The following is a 17,338-nucleotide window of genomic DNA, read 5'->3' on the forward strand; positions in this document are numbered from 1 at the left end:
AAAATCACCCAAAGCAATCCCAACTCCAGAAGTTGAGAGAAAAAAACACACACACCTGAAAAAAGGTTAAAAGAAAGGGAAAACAGACAATTCACTGTCACCATCCTGCGCCCCTGAACAAGTACTCGGCTAAGACTATAGGGAGCTATTTACTCAAACCTGACCCATAAGAGACAGAAATTGCAAAGAGAAACTTGAGCTTGGACCTTAAACCCTCCCCCATGGTTGATATATCCCTTAGAGGAAACCATAGACCCACCAAGGAGGATACTAAATTCCATAGTCTTGAGAAAAATCTCTAAACTGTGAAAATAAACTGAGCACTAAGCGGTTAAAACAAAGTTGCTTACTGGAGGAGGACTAACCCCCGACTGCGAACATCTGAACTTATCCTGGCACCCCCAGCACACTGTGCTGGCTTCTTATTCCAGACAATCCCCAGAGATAATCAAAAAAGACTATCTGCTATGCAGGCAGCTAAGCAACTCAATCACTAACGAAGTGTCTCCCTGCCATCAAGCAATCTGTTAGGGAGAATTCTCTGTTTAGGCTGAATTTCCTAACCTAGTGAGTCCCCCAGCAGCTTTGCTGGATTTTTTGGGGTTTATTTTTTTCTCCTGCCAAGGGTGAGACTCTTTTACCCTCACTCTTGGACATGATTTAAGTGTGTTTCTTTGACTCTAGATGTGTTTAATGGGCTATGGGGTCTTTTACTCCATAGGGCTTCATGTGTTTTTGTGATGTGTGTTACACAGCACCCTCAGTGCAGTAACATAGGGGTGTCATAGTGACTCCCCAGTATAGACTCCATACCCTGGGACTGACTACTGTCTCCCAGGGTCTGTAAAGTCACCATTGACTTTACTAATCTTAAATTCTGAACAGAACCAGTACAAACCATCATATTGTGGACATACTGGCTGGGGCAATTCGATTGCCCCGGGGTCCGTTAGTCGAGGGGGCACGTCCCCGTCCCCCCTGATCGAGTTTTGGCTGGTGGCAGTGGATACTACTTTTTATATTCAACCGCGAATATTTCTCTATGGGATTTTCCCACTGTTCGAGGCTACTATCTTTATTTATTTAATTACGATAGCCTCGAACATACCGCCGTTTTATTTCATTAATATTAATTCTCCGGTTGGTATTTTTGCCAAAACTTGGTTCTAAAATGGCGTTTGTGTTCTCTTCTGTGACTCCAACCCAAGTCGAGCCCTTTGTTCCACTTTTTGGCGGGCTTCTCCACAGAAGCCCTCCAAAGTGGTGTCACTCTGTCTGGGGTACTTAGGAGGGGTGGAGGGGGATTTAGGCATCCTGGACTGAGTTGCCTAGGCAATTCAAGTCGCACTCCGTCCTGATTGGCCCAAGGGGTGAGCCGGCCGGCTCACCACTTAGCATGTTTGAGTGACAGCTAGGCTGAGTGAATGGGGGTTTTCTGCATAAAAGCAGGGCTTTGGGGACTGGAACTTCAGAAGTCGCCACAGGACCTAAGAATCCGACGAGGGAGAAGCTGAGCCGACCTGCCACGACGACACCAGTTTCACCGTCTTTTCGCCTTCCCGACGTATCTCGTGGCCGCCTTGCCTGTGCCAAGCACCCCGGCAACCGGGATACCACGTTTTACCACGACCGCGAATTAAAGGGTAATACCTTTAACCGGAAAACTCTGCGCGGCTGGGTTCTTCCCTGGCAGTGCAACGACCTTCATCTTTCCTCCAAGTCGAGATCTTCTCTTCCCCTGGACGACTACGAGACTTGCACCCGCTGCCAGGAACAACTGCCACCGCTGGAGGATTCTTCCTACTTAAGGTACCGTGTCCCTCCCGGCTTCCCTTGCCACCGACTGTACGGGGTGGATTTAGCCCCCGGCTTTCGAACCTGGGTTAGCCTGGGACACCCTGGCTAAACTTTTCTGAGCCTCTCTAAACTCTTTTCGAACTCTCTGGAAGACTTTCTAAGCCTAGTATAACTGTGTGATCTTGGGCGCATTTGTGCTCTGCTCTCTCTAAGAGTGGGCCCAGCCTATGGACTTTGGCTCACAAGTGGCTTTTGCTCTTGTGCCTTGCTAATAGTGTTCCTAAAGCTTAGAGTGGTGTACCTTATCATATTCTGTCTTTTCCCCTCCCTTCTTCATGAACTTATTGGAGTGCCATCTATAGTTAAGCGCTCACCTCTGTATGAAAATAAGTGGTGTTAACTAAGACTTATCTGATAAGGAATAAGGGTTGTATATATTATAATAGTAACTGTGTTTAGAGTGTTTTACGATAAGAGTGCTGGAGTGTTTCAAACAGTGTGTTTTTAAATAAATAATTATATACTTTGATACCAAAGCTCTGGTCAGTGTTTGCTTGTATTGTTGTATCTGAGTGCCTAGTGTGTATACTTTGCATACTGCCTAACTCTTCTTGAGAGAAGTCTGACTGCTCAGCCACAGCTACCAGGTAAATCTGGGTGGTACAGACTGCTACCAAGTGGGTTTACTGCTAACACCTGTAGTCCTAAATCTTTTGCAGTGTTCCCAAAGGGAACTGCACAGGTTTCTGCCTAACACAATCACACAGACAAAGTCTTGCGGGGATGATAATGCTGAGGCGTTGTAACACCCTGTGATAGAGAGGGCCAGAATAACTTGGATGGGAAAAAAAATGAACACCACTCCCAGACCCTTCTATCTTTCTAAGGGAGATCCTCCCTTCCTAGAGGAGGAGAAAAAAGTTCTCTACTTATCTAAGAAAAAAACCTGTAAACCAGAAGGAGAGGGGATGCAAAGCCTGGAGTCTGCCTTGAAGTGCAGAAATTGAGCACCATACATCGTTCTAATAAGAACTCGTGTGCACTTATAATCAAACCCCTATCACTGTAGAAGGGGCCCCACTAACTCCACAGGAGGTTGGAAACTGAAAAACTTGACCAAACAAGCATATCAGCGGGACCTCTAAGGAGCTGAGGTGAGCCAGCATCGGCTCTGCTAACCTGGTGAAATACCAGGAATTTTCAAAGAGAAAAAGCAAACAGACAGGAAGCAAAATATCCAGTGTGAGCTCTGCACTGGCCATGAACAAGAAACCCCCTACTAACAGGAGAAACAGAAACCACCAGGTGTTCCTCTCAGCACAGCAACTGAAAAGCTGTGTAGGAATACTGGGAACAACATACCTTCAAAGTTGAGGTGTGGACCTCTGCATGCATGAAAGTGCAAGCCTGACTGGCTTTCCCCAGGAAAAGGGTCAAGGAAAGAGAACTGTCAAGGGAAATAAAATGAAAAATAAACAACCTCCTACAAACAGCAACGAGAATCAAACTCCCCTGAGGGCAAAAGGTTTGGGTTTGAACTCCTCGAGCAGAGGAGAGATTGCATACACCACTAGATGTATTAGCGGGACAGGCAAAGCCTTGGGAGCCAAGGCTATAGGGCCGGTCTCTAATGTTACCTTTTTGGTGATCCTTCGCCCTGTTGTCCGCAATGTTTTAAAACAATGTATGGGGGCTTGAACCTGGGTTGCTCAACGTTGTCTTATTTACAAGACTAAAGAGTTGTCTTGCCCCTGCAAAGATCTTAATATTGGCTTTGTTGAATGCCATCTTGGGACATAGATTGAGGGAAAGCACGCTGCTCATAAGGATTGAGGAATTGGAGTTGCCGAGCCAACAAACCCCGTCTGTACATGAAGCCCCGCAGTCCTTGTATGTCAATAGGGAAATTATTGGTTATTTACCCATTTTCTCTCAGCGGGCTGAAGAAGGAATCAACTCAACCCGCCATTACCACCCTTCCAGTCCACATCTACCCCTTTCTTAGGGTCTTTCCCTTTCCTAAGCAAAAGAAGGATATCAGGACTGTTTTATTCAAAGAGAAAAAAGGGGTGGGGGGGGCAGGTCTAAGATTTTTTTAAACTCCTTATAAAGGCGAATAGAGTAGAAAACCCCCTGACGTCTTCTTGTGGAGGAGAAGTGCCTAAGGAAGCGACGGACTGAGTTGTCCTGTAAACAACTAACCTATGGGAACAAACACTCTTTTCTTTGAAGTACTAAATAAATAATAATAAATAGGTAATCTATATATATAAAATTAAATAAACAATATAAAGTAATCCTTTCCTAGGAAAGTGGGGTTATGCCCGACAGGGATCTGAACCCTGAGCCCTTATATAAAAGCTGATGCTTACTGAGCCATCCGGGCTACTGCCAGGAGGAAAATCATTAACTTGCCTTACCCATAGCTTAAAATATTGTTTAGGAGAGGAATACACTGAGCAAGTGCATCTCAGTTACTCACCCTAACAAGGTGTGGGAACTAGCAGTACACGAGGGGGGAACCTCGCACCAGAACACAGGCACAGCCTGCCACCGAGCAGGTTACGGCACACTTACAGTGAAGGTAATGACCCATGCCATATGCAGCACCTAAACTAAGCTGCCAACTTTAAGCGAGGAATACACTGAGCAAGTGCACCTCAACTGCTCACCCTAGCAGGGTGTGGCAACCAGCAGTACACGAGGGGGGCAACCTCGCACTAGAACACAGGCAAAGCCTGCCACTGAGCAGGTTAAGGCACACCTACAAAGAAGGTAATCACCTATGCCAAATACAGCACTAAAACAATGCTGCCGACTGGCAGCGCATCAGGCTCTTGCGCGGGCGGGTCAAACATGTGACCTAACAAACATACAGTCTATCAGTATAACTATTTTCCTGGCAAGAAGAGGTTTGAACCAAAAACCTCCCCATTAGTTATTTAACTAACACCTTTTACAAATGTACTTTCTACACCCTGTTCCACTGTAACCCTTGGAACTCTTTCTCTACACTGTCACTGAACAGATACCAACTTCCTCACTACCCATGTATTACCTGTCCTACTGTATTAAGTAACTTGCTGTAACAGCGCCACAATGCCTCCGGGCCGCTGGGCGCTTTATAAATTCAAATTAAAAAAAAAAAGGATTAGGAAATCCATGCTCTAAACTCTGAGCCAAATGGTGACACTCAATCAGAATACATACATAGTAAAATATTCCTAATATAATGCCAAATTTTGGAATGAACGACTCATGTGTTTAAGCTGTGTAGGGAATGGGCCAGAACAGAGATGCACAGACATCTACCAACCAGCTCTGAAGCTATAGTATCACACAAATAACCAGCTCGACTCAGCACTGGGCGCTTCATACAGAAACCGCCAAAATCTCATACTCATTATTTAAATATCTAATTCAAAATATATATTCTAAAAAATAAATAAATATACATGCACTGGATTGGAAGACATGCAGCTCTATCATTGAGCTATGCTGCCTCTGAACTGAAGCAGAGGCTTTTGCTACACTTAAATATGCAACAAGCATGGTCCCATAGAGGGCAGGCCAAGCCCAATATCCTGCAGCACCTGGAATCCCGAGGCACCTCTCAAACCATAAGGGGCCCGTGTGCGCTGGGTTTGAAGCAGCAGCTTCATTTAGACCGGCACGTCACGGATCATAAAGGGCACCAGTTCAATAAAGAGACCCGTGCGCGCCGGTTCTGAAGCAACAGCTTCTTTCCGACCGGCTTGCAACGGGACTCTAAAAGGTGGCATGGCCATTAAATCCTTAGCACCTGGAATTCCCATGCTTAATGAAAGAGGCCCGTGCACGCCGTGTCTGAGTCAGAAGCTTCTTCACAACCGGCGCAAAAGGGGCCACAAAGTTTATTCAATTATGCTTGCGCGCATCGGGAGTGAAGCAGGCGCTTCCTCTTGATCGGCGCGCACGGATCTAAATAGCTTTCACATATATTTAAAACGCGCTTAACACCCATAAGTTTAGAAGCGCGAGCGACCATTTTTTGTGGCCATTCTATCTTCATTTCCCAATGCCCATGAAACATGTGTTACCAATGTAACAAATATCACTTGCTAACATTATAACAAAAGACACATTCATAAAAGCAACGGCCGCAAGCGGCTTCCCAGATACAATGTATCAAGCAGAAAACGCCCTTTATAATAAAGGTAACTGAACATATATTAACAATATACATTATTTAAACCCTTAAGGCCTACTACTGACTAACATGCAAGACACAACTGAAAGGAGTGACTTAGCTGTGGTGTCAGCAGCAAAGAAAGAGGAGTTGGGATTGGAGTAAAGGACTTATATAGAACGGGGTCCATGCTCATTGGTCTGCTGCAGGGCATGACGTGTTCTCCATGATAGATTGGGGAGATTCCCCTAACATTGACATTGAAATCTATTTAGTTCTGTTATTGAAACTTTTTTGTTTGTAAAAGTTTTTCTTTGTTGCTGTGGTTTCAGAGTAAAGATTGTAATGCATAATAGGAGCCTCCTGTCTTGCCATGGAATTGTGGACTGCAGAGTGGACTGCAGAAAAACAGACTGACACAAGGGGGAGAGGGCACAGGAATTTGGGCCCATTGTTCCAAAACACACACATATTCCCCAGGCCTCCCATCTGGAAATAAACCACCCTAGGGGTAAAAATCAAAACCCCCCTAGAAAACACACCCACAGAGACACCAGTTGCGCCTGGTTTTACACGCACAAACAGTTAAGCACCCGTTTTCTTCCCTCTATTTCCACCCCTCTCTCCCCCCGCCCAGACTACCTCCTCTCGTCTTTTTTCATTTTAGATTCACGTGAGTGCCTGGAGACCATGAAAATGGTAGTAATGCATGGTACAAATCCCAATAACATAACATATCAATCCTGCGGATTCATCTGTCCATACATCCTCACACTTTCAAATGCCCCCAAACTTCCATTTATTCATCTTCAAATCTTTCATTCATCCCACCAGCACCATACCTTTACCCCTTCATCTACCCTCCTAATCATTCATTCACACATTCTTCCTCACTCTTATTCATTTATCAAGCCTCCCATTCTATTCATTCATCCACCCTCACCCCTCCACCCCCCCTCTCCGCTCTGTCTGCTTTCCCGTAGACAAAGGCCCATCTGTCCAAGTGTAGCTGGTTGACAGGTTTGGCCGTGCGCCTTGCTATGTTTTGTTCATTTTACTTTTGTTTCATTCTGATTGATATTATTTTGTTTGATTGATTTCCTTTTAGGTTTTGGTTTTCCCGAAACCACGGCGGCTGACTGGACTCCGTTTTTATTAAGCCACTGATCGCCTTCACTTTTACTATTTTTATTTTCCTTTAGTTATTTATTTTAATTATTTTGGGTTCCTTGCATGCGATAGGAGGGGGCCTGCATCTGACAGCTTCACCGGGGTCTCGTTCCCAGTGGATGCTAATTTGTTTTCTGACTGACCCGCACGCTCAGTGCCCAGTCGTTCCTTCCTATCCATTGGGCAGAGAACTACTCATTGGCTTCGCTGATACCATGTGTATTACTAATTATGTGGTCATCAGGAAGCACAGCGGAGTCGTGCCTCCTGCACCGAAGATCCCCCTAAGTTCAGCTCATCTGTGCCCATTCGGGCCTTGACAGGAACCATGGACTAAACACTGCCCGTCTTTGTCCTCCTGGTCGGCTTCTTCTTCCACATTGTCTCGCAAGAGCATTTTATCTTTGGCTCCTCCTGATACCTGGTTCCCACAGGACTGCTCATTGACCTCTTCGGTTGATTCTGTGGAGGACTTTCGGTTGGGCCATCTGCTATGCTGCTCGCATTCTGCCTTTTTTTTTGATCTTCTGGATGATTTTGCGGCCGATTGTGCATAACCGAAACCTGGCTTTCTGCTGCTTCAGGTCCGTTAGTCGTGCAGTCTCTCCCAGATGATTATGCCACACTCAGGATCTTATGTATGACAATCCTGGAGGAGTTGTTGCTCTAATTTTTAAAACCACTTCTAGTACCTCTATTGTCCAGTTGTTGTTTTCAGTTAAAGCTGAACTACTTCTAGCTCGGGTTCTGCTTTCACCTTCATTCCCAATTTCTATTGTTGTCCATCATCCTCCTGGCTATGATCCCACCTTTGTCGAATTATTTGTTGATTTAGTAGCTAGTCTTCAACTTCAGCACAACATTCTTATAGTTGTAGGTGATTTTAATTGTAAGCCTAATGGTACGGCAGACTGTACTATCGGCCCCCTCCCTGCCCCTGTTCCCTTGGTCAAGCACCTGGGTGTGAAACTGTCTTCTGCATCTCAAGTTATTGCAATTTGCCAGTCCGGTCATTTTCAGCTGGAGATCCTGCGGAAGGTGATTTGCTTTCTTCCTTTGCATCTACGTGCTCCATTGGTGGCGGCGGTGGTGCTCGGCATTGTGGATTATTGTAATGATTTGTACCTAGCTCAGCCAGGCTTATTGATCGATCACCTCCAAACTCTGCAGAACTCAGCAGCTCGACTTTCTACAGGCACCCCCTTTAGGGCTCACATTTCTCCTGTCCTTCAGTCTTTACGTTGGCTCCCAGTCGCAAAGCATGTTGAGTTTAAATCTCTCTGCATCATGCATCAAGCCTTCTATGGCATGGGCGCAGAATATTTACAGCATATATTTCACCCCTATGTTCCAGCACGCACCCTGCTTTTGCAAAAAGTCACTCTCATTCAGGCTCCATCGTGGGTGAGAGGATGTGCCTTCTCTGTGGCTGCAGTGAAATAGTGGAATTCTCTCCCTACGAGTCACTTCAAAATAATTTGTCATTTCGTCGGTTACTAAAAACGTTTCTTTTTTAGACCCTTGGTTAGGGCCTCTGTCCTTCCATGTTGCTGCTAGCGCCAAGATGCCTTCAGGCGAATGCTGCACTTTATAAAATTGTTAACATAACGTAGCATAATATAACAGGAACTCTTGGGGCATCCTGTGGGGTGTACACAAAACAAAGGTAGGCTTGGAATGCAGCCTTTTACATGCAGTTACAGCCGCATGCATGTGATTTCACCAAATCCATTTCTTCTAATGGTGACATTTTCTAATTTTCTTTTCTTAGCATTCTTTATATATTGCGGGTGGAGACCCCCGCTCCCCACTTTCCACTACCTTATCCTATACCCTTACCCCACCCCATCTATGTTTTTAAAATGTAACCACTTACCAAACCAAATTCAAAGAAAACAAACTTCAAAGATTTCTCTTTCAGTGAAATGGTATTTGGTGAAATGTAGGTATTCAGTTACAGCCTCCATTCCAAGCTTGCTAATTGGTGGAAGGGCTGAAAGCCACGAGAAGAACTAAGAAGCACGGATTGCAGGCATGTATTGGTGGTTAGAGCCTACAATTTCACTTTCTGATATTTAAAAAGAAGAGAAAATGCTCGAATATACAAGTATGCTTTTTTGTCTAATTGATATATTTTTTATTAACACTAGGTAAGGGTGCAAAATGTCAAGTTGTAAGCTACTAGACAAGCATATCACTCATCATAGGTGTTGCACAAACATTTCTAGTTCATTACTCAAATGATAGCGTATATAGAGCTTCGTAATTAAAGTGTGGAATCATTATTTAGGCATGATTTCCAGGCTTTGATATAATGATCTTAGTCTATATTTTGGAAGAAAATATTTGTCGCAGACAAAAATAGGATAATGAAAACCAATACCCTTCACTGGATTCACTAACAATCAACCACACCACCACCAACTTGTATTACTCATGTTTAAAACAAATGTGACACTTTGTGAGGTGAGGCAAAAGATGGTCCCGATTTTTAATGTACAGAACACAGTGTTTGCATGTGGCCTTTTTTGTTGTTGCCATTCCACCATTCATTCTGATAAGCTAAAGCCCATCTCATTTCGTGATGGACGGCCGGGGTATCGAGGTTCACAGAAAAGCTGCTTTCATAGAAACTGGTATTTGAACGGATTGTTTCCTCCACCGCATTCCACATCTTTGACATGTAATGTCCACAGCTGTGCACTTCGGAAACTTTTATGCAGAGGGCGTCCTGCGTCGATGGCATCGGGTCCATGTCCCTCGAAGGCGGAGTCTTCTTATAGGAGACTCATGGCACGAGTCTTGGAGTATCTGGGCTGGTCTAGTCCTCCTGAAGACTTTGTGCAGGACGATCTGACGGACATCTTGGATCAACGTCTGTTCTCTGACCCTGTTTTGCCAGTTCATACCTTGCAGAAAAGGTTGGCAGCTGCTTGGCAGTTCCTGGAATCTCTTCCGGCTGTTAATAAGTCTTTAACCAAGAAATACCGCCCTTCTGTTAGCGACCCCAGCTATCTATCTACTCACCCTACTCCCGAGAGTTTGGTGGTTCAGGCGGTTACGGCCCCCTCGAGGCAGGCTGCGTACCCAACCATCCCTCCAGATAGGGACGACCAGCGCTTCAACGGTTGGGCCCGGAAGCTATTTTCTGCTGGGAGCATGGCCCTGAAATCGGCCAACTCCACGTGTGCCTTAGCAAGGTTTTCACACACTCTGTGGAATTGTTTCTTTGGCGGCGGAGCATATTCCCGAGGGGGAAGAAAGGGATGAGTTCCTTGCTCTCGTGCAGGACGGCAAGGATGCCATGTGTGAATCCCTTCAGTCGGGTTTGGATATAGCCAACAGTGTTAGCCGATCCATGGCTGCGAGCACCGTTATCCACAGATTTGCGTGGTTACGGAAGTCTGGGTTTGCTCCGGATGTGCAGGCCCGTCTTCTCAACATGCCCTTTGCTGGCGCACATTTGTTTGGCAGCAAGGCTGACGAGAGCCTTGAGAGGTTGCAGACCTCAAAAGCTGCAGCAAAATCTTTAAGCGCTTCGGTGCGTCAACCTCTGCCTTTTCGTCCTAGGGGACAGCAGTGGAGGGGAGGTTCCTCCTTTGGTAGAACGAGAGGGGCCAGCGAAAAAGTACCTGTGGTGGTTGGGGAAATCGCGGTGCCAAGGCCCCTCAGGCAGCTGCCTCTTTGCCTTCAGGCACTGCCGCAGCCGCTTCCAAACAGTCGTGAGGCTATGTTCCATGGTTCGCCGGTTGGGGGCGGACTGTCTTAGCATCTCGAAGAATGGCGTGCCATTACTTCAGATGCGTGGGTTCTGGATACCATTGCCCACGGCTACTGCCTTCCCTTCCTTCAGCGGCCTCACGACAATCCACCGGGGAAACTCTCTTTGAAGCTTTCGGATCCGCTCCTTGCGCAGGAAATCTTGAGCCTGCTTGAGAAAGGCGCTATAGAACTGGTGCCTGTAGCGGAGAGGAACAAGGGATGGTATTCCCTTTATTTTTTGATCCCAAAGAAAGACTGGGGATTGAGACCCATCATGGACTTGCGTTGGTTGAACAAACTTCTCAGGAAGGACAAGTTCAAGATGGTCACTCTTTCTACAGTCCTCCAGGCCCTTCAACCTCAGGATTGGTTGGTGTCTCTGGACCTCAAGGATGCTTACTTTCATGTGCTGATTCATCTCGCGCACAGGAAGTACATGAGGTTTGCGGCTGGTGACTCGCACTTTCAGTTTCGGGTGCTGCCGTTCGGATTGACCTCCGCCCGAGGTTCTTCACCAAGCTTATGGTGGTGGTGGTGGCAGTGTACTTCAGGCGAGGGGGGATTCACATCTACCCCTACCTGGACGACTGGCTGATCTGGGCGCGCTCTCCCGAGCTGTCCTTGGATCATCTTGGTATCACCTGCCGCACCCTCCACAGGCTGGGCTTCTCCCTAAATTTCAAGAAGTCACATCTGACACCTTCCCAACAGCTCCAGTACATCAGGGCTGTTCTAGACACGTCATTGGAAGTGTTCGCCTCCCAAGGTACGAACTCATCACATTGTGCAGATGGTGGACAAGTTTCAACATGCCCAGAGTCTCCCGGCTTTCGAATTCTTACGGTTGCTCGGTCTCATGACCTCCTGCATTTTTCTGGTGCCATAGGCCCGGCTGCAGATGAGATCCTTACAGTGGGCTCTCAAGATGCAGTGGTCTCAGTTCTCCGGCAAGATGTCGGATCCCGTTCAGATTCCACCCTTGATCTCCCAGGATCTTCTGTGGTGGGCCGTCGAAGGGAACCTGATGAAGGGGGAACAGTTTTGGCAACTGCGGCCAGAGGTGACGGTAGTGACGGATGCTTCCCTCACAGGATGGGGTGCTCATGCCAACGACTTGACCACTAGTGGTCGTTGGTCTCTGTCGGAGTCCAGACTCCACATCAATCTGTTAGAGCTGAGGGCCATCAGGCTCGCCTTAAAGGTTTTTCTGCCCTCTGTATGGGGGAGAGTGTCCTCATCATGACGGACAACACAGTGGCCATGCATTACCTCAACAAAAAGGGGGCGGGGGCTAGGGTCACTGCTGTTGTGCAGAGAGGTAATGCAGCTCTAGTTCTGGGCCATCCAGCAGGAAATTTCGATCTCGGCATTTCATCTGACCGGAGATGAAAATGTGGCAGCGGACGCTCTGAGCAGGCAGAGCACGGTCTCCCACCAGTGGGAGTTGGCTCAGGAAGTCCTTCAGGAGATCTTCGCCCTTTGGGGTACCCCGCAAGTGGATCTCTTCGCCACCAGTGTCAACCGGAAGTGCGAGAGATTCTGCTCAAGGGAATTTCCTCCAAGAGGAACCTTAGGAGACGCGTTTGTGGTGGATTGGTCATTCCCACTGCTGTACGCGTTTCCTCCAGTCCCCGTCATTCCTCAAGTGTTGCTGAGGTTCCGGAGGTTCGGTTCCCACATGATCCTCATTGCTCCGGATTGGCCCAGGATAGCATGGTACCCAGACCTTCTAGAAATGTCCGTCTGCCCTCCTCGCCGTCTTCCCTGCCGAGAGGATCTGCTCTCGCGCGAGGCGGGGGTGTGAGTGCTGGGGGAGGGGGACAGGGACGGGGGGGGGGGCGTCATCAGGTTCTCCATCCAGAGGTCAAGACTCTCAACCTTCACGCTTGGTATCTGAAAGGTTGAGGTATAAGGATTGGGACCTCATGGATGACGTGATGGAGGTGTTGCTTTCGGCCAGGCGTCCTGCAACAAAATCCCTGTACCGTTGGTGTAAATTCTGCAGATGGTGCAGAGATCACAATGTTGATCCTTTTCAATGCTCCATTCCTATGGTTTTATCTTTCTTGCTTTCTTTGGCCCTCAGGGGCTTTCAAGTGGGTACCATTAAAGGTTACCTGGCGGCGCTGTCTATCTTTAAGCACTCGTCTGAAGAATGTTCTTACTTTAAGATTCCTTTTAATCTCTCCGTTTCTTAAAGGACTGACTAATTTATTCTCGCCGTCCCCTTTCCAGGTGCCGGTTTTGAATTTGGTTTTGAAAGGTAGTTTCTGAATACCATTTGAGTCAAAACGTGGTTCTTCCATCTTTCTACCTTCCTCCTCATCCTGGTAAGGAAGAGGAGCGACTCCATCGGTTGGATGCTAGGAGAGCTCTGAGCTTTTACGTTTCTAGGATGTCCAGGGTCAGAGTGGACGATCAACTCTTTGTAGGATATGCTGGACACCGATTGGGCCAGGATGTTACAAAACAGACCTTGTCCAGGTGGATTATCCTCACCATTACAAAATGTTATCGATTGGCGGGTAAGGACCCTCCTGAAGGGTTGAGAGCTCATTCCACTAGGGGCGTGGCTACTTGCACCGCCCTCCAGAGGGTGTTCCTATTAGGAATATTTGTGATGCCGCTACTTGGGCTTCCATTTACACCTTTGTAAAACATTATTCCCTGGATACTATCCATGGTCAGGATATGGCCTTTGGGAAGGCGGTTCTTTATCCCGCAATCTGATTGGGTACTCTAAATTCTTTTCCCTCCTCCATTTACTGGTACTGCTTTGGGAGTCTGTCAAAGATGTGGAATGCGTTGGAGGACACAATCAATTCGAAGAACAACTGGTAACGTTATTTGGACTGGATGTTCCTCCAACGCATTCCACATCGCCCTCCCAGCCTGCCCCTCAGGAGAATTTCCTATGCAATTGCAGCTTGCGTTTTCCGCAAGGCTAAGTGCAGTCCAGCAGGCCAGCAGGAAGCAAACTGGTGCCACACGTTCTGGGGGAAAAAACTTAAACTAAGGCTACGGGCGCCGTGCGTCCTATTTATAACATCCTATGACGTCCTCTCGATGGAGGCCTTAGAGGGACATGGACCAGACGCCATCGACGCAGGACGTCCTCTGCCGAAAAGTTTCCGAAGTGCACAGCTGTGGACATTACATTTCAAAGATGTAGAATGCGTTGGAGGAACATCCAGTCGAAAGAACGTTACCAGTTGGTAAGTAACTTGTTCTTTCATGTGTGTGACTGCGCCAATGATTGAAATGTGTGCCAGCTATGAAGTGGACTGACTTACTGTCCCATTTGGGTTGCATGCCATAGCAGTGGGAGCAGGAGGGAATTGCATCGCAGTACATACAGCCTTCTCATTGTGTGCCCGATTCAGGGAAGTGTGTTATAATGGCGCAATCCGATAGGAAAACGTTCTGTGAATCGGGCCGTAGGTGTGCTGGGCTCTTGTGTTCTACGTGGAAGCATTTATTGCAAACAGTTGTTTGTTCTGTCACTTCAATGCTCGTGTGTCCGTTTTAGCATATTTTTCAAAATCGATTTGTCCAGGGGCCGCCATTAATTGTATGTATCTCAATAATGCTGTATCTCATTTCTGTGTTGGAAATGAGGAGGCATATGGATACCTGCAGCTGGGAGCAGGGAGAGCAGAGAACTGTTTGTTCAACCTTTTTGAATATGAAATGTCCATCTTACGAGGACTATTGAGTATTAATTGGACATTTTGTGAACTGGCAACCACAGGTTCTGCCCCTTGGCTATCTCTCTCAAATAACAATGTTATCTTATCCATGATGTACAGAATAATTGTGAGTCATATTTATAAAATAGCCAAAGGCCTACAGCGGCATGGGCATGCCTCTTTTGATGGTAATGCTGTTGCTAGCAGGTTGTTACATAGTGATCTATGCCGTAGTCCTTCCGGTTGAAAGCACTGTAATAGTCGCCACTGTTATTGCCCAATTTAATGGTACTCAGTGTATGGACCCGGGAAAGACAATGGGGTGAGTCAGCTCTGAGAGGGTTCGAGTTTACGCTACGTCAGTGGCGAGGCTTAACCCATGACCTGTCCACTTGGACCTGTCTGTAGGTTGTTACTTGTGTTCAGCATATTTGTAAGTCCACTCATTTTTGTCAGATAAGGCAACCCTGACACACGGAGGGAAAGTAGATTGGTCTGGATGACTCAATGTTCTTAAGATGGGAAAACGGGATGCCAATTTCTTGCAACCGAAAGTAGGATCTTTCTAGGGTGAAATCCATTAACTCTAACTGGGGCTGCGTGGTGGGTAAATGATTATGCGGTGAAGATTGTTTGGTATTTTCTTGCTCAAAAACGTTTTGATGTCACTCTAACAAGGCTATTTTTGTGCCACAGTAAATGATGGTAAATCGGATTTTGCTAACGTCTCCTTTCTTTTACTCCTTTGCTGATGGTGTCTTTTCTTGCAGGTACTACCTCTTTGCGCTGATCATGAACCTAAGCCGTGACGCCTATGAAATCAAAGTCCTAATGGAGCGTGAGGGAAGTGGCCATCGAAACAAGAGCTGCCTTGTGATAGACAATGGTGACTTGGAAGGAACCGATGCCCGTTCCGAGCCATTCGAGCGGAGAGTGCGAATCCAGCTGCTTCTCCTCTGCCACGTGCTGAAGAGCAACCCCCCACTCCTTGTAGACGTGCTCAAGAATGCCTGCGACATCTTTATACCTCTTGATAAACTGGGGCTCTACCGGACGAACCCGGGCTTTGTGGGACTCTGTGGCCTGACATCATCTGTGTTGTCTATCCTCTCGATCGTTCACCCTTGGCTCAAACTTAAACCATGAGGTCTTTGTGACACAATGAATTCTAACCAAGCCAACGGAGCAGCCACTTGCAACACTCTTTGAAGCAATGGAAAGTATTGATTCACAGGGAGGCTGCCTGGACCCCTGCACAAGTTGTAATCAGATCTTTGCATAGACAGAATACTCTTCTGGGTTTGTTTCAAAGCCACATAAAAAACTTTTAACAATAACATTCTTACACTTTGAAAGAACAGTTAATGGTGCAAATTTAGTGGTGATTCCCGTGCTGAGCTGCTGTCTTAGTTTTCGGCACCCATCCAACATGGAAATTACATACTTGTATCTCTATCAGTTCGGCCCTAAATTCTCATTAAAAGGATAGTAAGTGGGTGCCATTATTTTGAATGGTGTACTCGGTGTAAACAACTTATATTACAGGGATTTTGACAGTGGGCCAGCAATATTTTCATTAACCCTGTTCACGTGTAAAACAACCTAATTTTGGACATATTCTCTGCACTGTTTGCAGTCTGGCTGCTCAACTGTCTGGTTGTGAATTGGCAACCTTTGTGTGCACTCATGGCGTTAAATGCAGTTTAGATGTCACCTGGCCCCTGTTTATTCAGTGCTAGATGGAATAAGTACCCTTTGTAGATTTTAAAATGAAAGCGGCATGCATTAGTTCCGCTAAAGCTAAAAATGGCACTTTAGTTATCAATCTTCCAAAGAAGGCTGGTCATTTTTACTTCACTGGATGAGAACCCAAGGTTGCTGTGTGCTCATGTGTCGCTAAATCTTAGCTGCAATTTTCTGTGTTTTATACCTTAATTTTACCAAATTCAATTGATAATTGAGTTCTTACATATAGTTTGCAAATTTCAAAATGGACTTCGTAAAACCCAATTTATTGTGAAGAAGCAGACCTTTATATACACAAATTCATGAGGGTCAATACAGCCAATGCATTTCAGACAGAAGCGCCCATCTTCAGGGTTGAAACCCCTTTTCGCAGTCTGCTCTGGACCTTTTGCTGAACACGACGAGACTCCAATAAATTACGCAGGTCTGCAGTACATTATGCCATTATTACTGCTTCATCCTTTCGAGGGGATTGGGTCCTCCGACGTATTCCATATCTATGACATGTAATCACCACAGCTGTGCTGCTTCGGAAACTTTTTTCGGCTCCTGCGTCGATGACGTCGATGCGCCGTCGTCGAGGGCCTCCTCCGACGTCCGACGTCATTCGATGTGATAAGTAGGACGCACGACGCCCGTAGCCTCAGTTCCGTTTTTTTCGCGAACGTGTTGCTTCGTGATTCTCGGTTACCGCCTCGACTCTTTGGAGTTCTGTTCTTCTCGGTTCTTCGAACCTGTTCGTTTTGTGAAAATCCTTCGTGTGAAGATGTCTTCTACTTCGTCTTCGACCCCGCGTCCGGGTTTCAAGAAGTGCGGGGAGTGTGGGTCCAAGATGTCGGTGACGGACTCGCACGATGCCTGCCTCTGGTGCCTCGGGGAGGCCCACGACACGGATGACTGTATCGACTGCCAGTCGCTCACGTCCAAAGCCTTACGCGAACGTAAGAAGAAGTTGTCGGTAGGTTGGGTGTCCAAGCCCAGGAAGTCGAAGTCTGCGGGGCTTTTC

The 17,338-nt window shown here is 46.7% G+C and overlaps 1 protein-coding gene across 1 annotated transcript in view; it reads left to right on the top strand.

Annotated features, from left to right (window-relative positions):
- The window catches only part of PEX11B (peroxisomal biogenesis factor 11 beta), a 362,287-nt gene extending 346,199 nt beyond the window's left edge, over window positions 1–16,088 (top strand). Inside the window, exon 5 of the mRNA XM_069652688.1 lies at window positions 15,357–16,088. Within this exon, the coding sequence (XP_069508789.1) occupies window positions 15,357–15,732 (376 nt within the window). The 3' untranslated portion in view covers window positions 15,733–16,088. The remainder of the gene's footprint in view (window positions 1–15,356) is intronic.
- The last annotated feature ends 1,250 nt before the right edge of the window (window positions 16,089–17,338 follow it).

The sequence above is a fragment of the Ambystoma mexicanum genome, chromosome 1p (assembly GCF_040938575.1).
Source record: "Ambystoma mexicanum isolate Mex_15411 chromosome 1p, UKY_AmexF1_1, whole genome shotgun sequence".
NCBI classification, from domain to species: domain Eukaryota; kingdom Metazoa; phylum Chordata; class Amphibia; order Caudata; family Ambystomatidae; genus Ambystoma; species Ambystoma mexicanum.